The sequence below is a fragment of the Alligator sinensis genome, unplaced genomic scaffold, assembly GCF_000455745.1.
Source record: "Alligator sinensis unplaced genomic scaffold, ASM45574v1 scaffold1_1, whole genome shotgun sequence".
Taxonomy (NCBI): Eukaryota; Metazoa; Chordata; order Crocodylia; family Alligatoridae; genus Alligator; species Alligator sinensis.
This window is the reverse complement of record NW_005842556.1, coordinates 747,210-753,034: the sequence shown is the minus strand read 5'-3', so window position 1 is coordinate 753,034 and position 5,825 is coordinate 747,210. Positions and strand designations below refer to the sequence as shown.

General features: G+C 40.6%; 1 protein-coding gene across 1 annotated transcript; it reads right to left on the bottom strand.

Moving 5' to 3' along the window:
• Positions 1 to 741: 741 nt before the first annotated feature.
• LOC102377434 (olfactory receptor 1052-like) lies at positions 742 to 1,737 on the bottom strand. The gene has a single exon (XM_006032235.1). The coding sequence runs from the start codon at positions 1,735 to 1,737 to the stop codon at positions 742 to 744; it is 996 nt and encodes a 331-aa protein (XP_006032297.1).
• Between the last annotated feature and the right edge of the window lie 4,088 nt (positions 1,738 to 5,825).

The window sequence follows — 5,825 nt, the reverse complement described above, 5'->3', positions numbered from 1 at the left end:
CACAGAATTCTGAATCCTGTTTTCTGACCCTGTTGGACCTCCTTGGAGGTTACTGTGCAGTATAGCTCAGTTTTGGACAATGGAGAACCAAAAGAGTCTAAGGGAGAGGGAGAAGAATGCTTGCACTTAAGGATGCATATAAATCATCCCACATGAGTTTGGGTACATGGTTTAGGTGCAAAAGAGAAAGGAAGTTCACACATCCCTTTCACTATGAATGTGTCATATTACATTGCCATGGAGAAGAGATGCATGAGGGCTTATACAGACCCCTGTATTAGAGGGAATGATGTTCATAGCAATTGATTTGTAGGTCTCCCACTATATCTATCACTCTATTATCTGAATACCATATATGCATCAATAGATTTTAAACTAAAATTTTACCCCAAAAGGAGAAAAGTTACAAATAACAACAACAAAAAATGCACAGGGTGAGAAAAGGGTAACTTTTTTTTTAGAATTACCCATTTGACTTATACATCACAGTTCCAATTTCTAAACTGTCTTGATCACTCAGCTGCATTTGAAAATTTTACAAAGCAACTCCCCCAAATTCCATTAGAACAGTGATCTCCCCAAATCCCAGTCTAGTATTTAGGCAAATCACCATCTTTCTTACACTTATTTATTTAAGAGATTTATATCCTGCCGTATCCAAAAGTGTCAATCTCTAAATCACTAAAATATATAAATAGCTGACTCTCTCCAGTACTGTTTAGTTTGTGAAACTTGCTGGGCTCAAGGCTCAAGGTGCAAAACTGTAGCCATCACCAACTGAATACATACAACTGTGGTCACCAAAGGAAAAAAAAATCTGCCTATCTGCTTCCTCATGGCATTCTTTACCTCCTTGTTCCTCAGGCTGTAGATCAATGGGTTCAGCATGGGGATGACAATAGTGTAAAACACAGAGACCAGCTTGTCTTGCTCCACTGCATCCATCCCTCCAGGCTGGACATAGATGAAGGTCAGTGTTCCATAGTAGAGCACAACGGCTGCCAGGTGGGAGGCACAAGTGGAGAAGGTTTTGTGTCTGCCTGTGGATGATCTCATCTTTAGGATAGTTGTAACAATATAGGCATAAGAAATGAGCACAATCATTCCATTCCCTACCACCACAAAAGATGAGAAGACATAGAGTACCATTTGGGACGTGTAGTTGTTTGAGCAAGAGAGATGCAGCAACTGAGGAATGTCACAAAAGTAAGAGCTGATTTCATTAGGGCCACAGAATGAGAGTCTGAAGGTGCAGCTGGTATGGACAAGGGCATTTACCAAGGCCATGAGATAGGAGACAGCCACAAGCTGAACACAAAATCTCTTGGTCATGGCAACTGTATAGAGCAGAGACTTGCAGATTGCCATGAAACGATCATACGCCATCACTGCCAAGATATAACACTCAACCGTAGCATAGAGTGTAAAGAACAACATTTGGATGGCATAGGCTGGGTAAGAAATGGTTTTGCCTTTTACAAGGAAATCATACAGCATTCTGGGGGTAATGATGGAGCTATAGCAAATATCGATAAAGGATAGATTGTTGAGGAAGAAATACATGGGAGACTGAAGGACTGGGTCAACATTAATCAGCACAATTATGCCAAGATTGCCCATCAGCGTGAGTAGATAAATCAACAAGAAGAGGATGAAGAGAGATATCTCCAGATCAGGGCGATCAGTGAATCCCAAGAGAATGAACTCAGACACCTGGGTTCTATTCTCTGCTCTCATCTTTCCAGCAGAGTTCATCTGTGAAGATAGGGAAGAAAGACTAAATTTTAAGAAGAATTGATTGTCATAAATATGTGCAATGTGAAAAAGATGACCTATATAAAAGGATATAGGTAGTTATATTTGGGCTAGATTCACATTATAGGAGTCATTTTTTTTTTGATCTCACTAGTCAATAACAGTCTTTTGTTCAATATAGCTGTTCAAAATGACTTTATTTCAGGATTATCACTACTATGTTCAAATTTCGAGCAGAAAAGCAAAAATGTTAACTAAAAATATTATTTTACAATAAACATAATAAAAATAATTGATTGATTGATTAAATTATTCTTTTTGCAAATATAAAGTAATAGCCCTGTCCCATTTTAGTTACTAAATGACTGCTATGAACCTGTTGCTTCTAACATCCATATTATTGTACTAGTTCCAATTATATTAACATATAGATCTATGCACCATGAAAGAATTCATTTCTAGAGCAGTCGGGTAATTAGGATGGACTAAGGAGAATATGAATTCCAGGCATCAGTTTAGAAGGTATGCCAGAATGGCAATGCCTAGGGAGCCTGTACAGAGACAGTAGCAGCCAGGGACCATAAATTTCCATATTGAACTAATGGCTCTCAGCTCAAACCCCTGTTCTCTGGTACTCAGTCCCTTCCCACTCCACTTTACCAGTGCTTGACAGCATCTCTGACTAGGGCACTGACATTTTTATTTAACCTTCTGTTCTGCAGAATATGAATCATCATTTAAAAATAAGTAGCATCTCTTAACCCCTTAGAAAATCTTTGCACTGTGAACCAAATATAGCAAATGCCAAAAATCGAAGTAAACCAAACCAAACCAAAACAGATACTTCCTTCTTGGTTGGTTAAAACGGGATCTTTAAGAAGAGGCTGGATACCTACCTGGCTGGACTCATTTGAGTCCCGTTTTTGTTTTTAGGGTTTGTTTTTTGTTGTTGTTGTTCTCCCGCCCTGGCGGGGGGGTCGGGCTAGAAGATCTATTAGGTCCCTTCCGACCCTAAAACTATGAAACTATGAAACTATGAAAACCTTGGAACAAAACTCTAAAAGAATACTGTTCTATGGGCCCAGCCACTTCCTTAGCAACTGTCTGTTGTCTGGTTACAAAACTATCTGAACAGTACCTGACACCATGGAAGGGAAAATGAAGATCGTGGGATTTTGAAAGCCATCACTCTGTTTGCGTCCCACTGATGGGAATTTCATGCCAAAACACTATAAATGTACACTTGGTGAATAAAAGTGATGCCTACATAAGTTATAAAGTGTTGCTGTGCCTCCAGACCAAATGCATAAATCCTTTAAATGTATTTTGCTATATTTAGGAGTCATGTCACAGAAGATATAAATTAAATTAGTATATGCACTTGGGGTTTTGTTTTACTTTGGATACCAGGACATCCTGGGGATTGACAAGACATTTGTTTCATCCTCATGCCTCATGCCATGGAATGCACAAGGTTACATGTGGAACTGGGCTTTCTATTTATTTAAATCTACACTGTCATGATAAAATGTAGCAGTAGGACAATAGGATTTGGAATTTATTCCTATTCAGGTTGCTTAGGGATGTGTGTCAACCTATTCTGAGTTTTCCAATATGGTAAGGAGTGGTGGAAGGTTTTCTAATTTACTGGATACTTGATGGGAATCATCTGAACTGTCAAGGTTCTTCCTGTTACATTGTTTATTACAACAGCACCAAGGTTATTCATTACTTATGTAAAGCATAAGAAGGTTTATGCATGACTCAGGAGTATCATTTATTTGTAAACATTATTCCCAGCAAATAACTGTTTGCAATTCATTCTATATTATCTAGCACACAGCACACTATGTAATTTAATCATGGCTTTTTTTCCATTATGATTTCTATTCCGTGTTTCTTCTATGTCTTGTGTGCACTACAATGGGAACAGTTTCTAAGAAAAAACAATTTACCAGAACTATGAGCCAATGGTGTGCTCTTGTTTTAAAAAAAAGGCCTAACCATATACAGGGTTGTATTAACAGGAGTATCATTTGCAAATCTAGAGAAGTAATTCTTCCACTGTATTTGGCACTAGAATTCTGGTTCCTGGAATAAAGGGTCCTGTTTTGGGCCTCAAATTTCATATGGGGAAAGATTAGAAAGAGTCCAGTGGAGAGCAACACAAATGATTTTAGAGGCCTGGGAAGCCATACTTATGAGGAAAGGCTGAAAGAACTAGAGTTATTTAGTCTGAAGAAGAGAAGAGTGAGGAAGAACCTGATAACAGTCTTCAAATACATGAAAGGTGATTATAAAAAAGACTTGCCAATTGCCCATCAAGAATGACAGTGGGGGAGGGAGAGGAGGCTGGGATGGAGTGCCGCTACCTAACGCCCCATGCTGCCGCTGTTCAGCTTCTTGCAGGGAGTGGGTTGGGGGAGCTGAGGCCAGCGGTGCTGGCCTCAGCTCCCCCACCCTCTGTTTGGTCCTCAGTGCAGCTTCAGAATTATGGCAGCGCTCCCCCACATTTGGAGCACTGTGATTGGCTGTTTCCATCAGCCAGTCAGAGTGTGAATAAAGCATTATGGACAGATAGACAAACTGACAGACTTAAGCTTTTATAATATTAGAATGGTAATAATAATTTCTCTGTTGCTCTAGGGAACAGGACTAGGAGCCATGGCCCTAACCTGTAGCAGAGGAAATGCATCTTGGTAATTAGGAGAAGATTTCTATGAGAGTAGTCAAGCACTGGAACAGGAGACCTAGAGAAATTGTGGACTCCAGAGTAGGTTGCATGGACCCTTAGCAGGGATGGCTTAATCAGGGATGTTTCTGCCCTGAGCAGGGGCTGGACTAAATGACCTCATAATGACCCGTGTAGTCCTGCTTTCTGATGACCTCTATGATCCTATGATTCCTGTGATTCCTAAGATCCCTACATTCAGTCTCAGAATCTAAGTCTTACCTGCCAGAGAAGGGAGCTCTCTCCATGGCTATTGCACCAATGGCTCCAGGGGCTCTAGCATATGCTGTTTACTCACGTATGCTCAGTATGCTTTGTAGGCTTGTAAATGATCTCCTTGGATACAGATAAACCTCCTGGGTGACTCAAAGAATCAATAATCCAGGAAGTCCCTTGGTGCATCTTCCTCTTAGTATTTGTATAAAGTATCCAGTGACAGTCATCAGTGTCTGAAGATGAGGCCATAGATATATTTTATATTGACTCTCCTGAAGGAAGTGAGATTGCTTTGTAATTAAGGCATGAATCCTAGTGCTCAGAAACCTAGAGGTATTGATTCTTCATTCTATCACAAGGGTCCTTCTCCACGAGTCACTTAGGGCCAAATCTTATTTCATCCGTTATGAACCCAAGAGGCACTTATTTACTCATGTAAGTGTACTTTTTAGTGTTTCTGAAGCATGTAGATTCTATTTCCAGTTGTGTAGCTATGCATGCGCAGGGAGCTCCACTATGGCTGTGTAGGCTCCAAGGCACTCAGGTGCATGCATAACTACATGTAAGTTTCCAGAAAGTGGGGGAAAAACAAATCAAAACCCCAAAGTAGGAAGGGGAGGGGCAAGAAAGGGCCTTTCCCATTTTTAGACTAATAGTCTAATGCTTAGGGCACTTACTCAGGGAGTGGCAGACTTAGGTCCTAGACCCCTCACTCACAGGGGATCTGAACCTGGATCCTTCACTTCCTAGCAAAGACCAATGGGAAATCAGTTAGGTATTTCCCAGAGTGCTTTCCAACCTTCTTCTTGATGCTGATCTCCTGGCCCAGGAGAGAGAGAGATGTAGAATCAGGAAGAAAGCAAGGCAGCACTATGGACTAGGAACTCCATCTCATTATTTGGCTCTGAAAAAGGGTGCTTTGTATCTGCAGCCTTGTCAAGCTTCTTTCACTATATAGTTGACTAAATAAAAATATATCACCGCCCCCCCCCAACTCTGCCCATTTTGCCTCTCATTTCTCCAGGGGTTTGGATTCCCTTAGTCTAAGGAGCAATGACTTTAGTCACATAATTGTCATTTCAGGCCATTTATGTGGCTTTTGGATCCTATTTGGGGAAGGTGC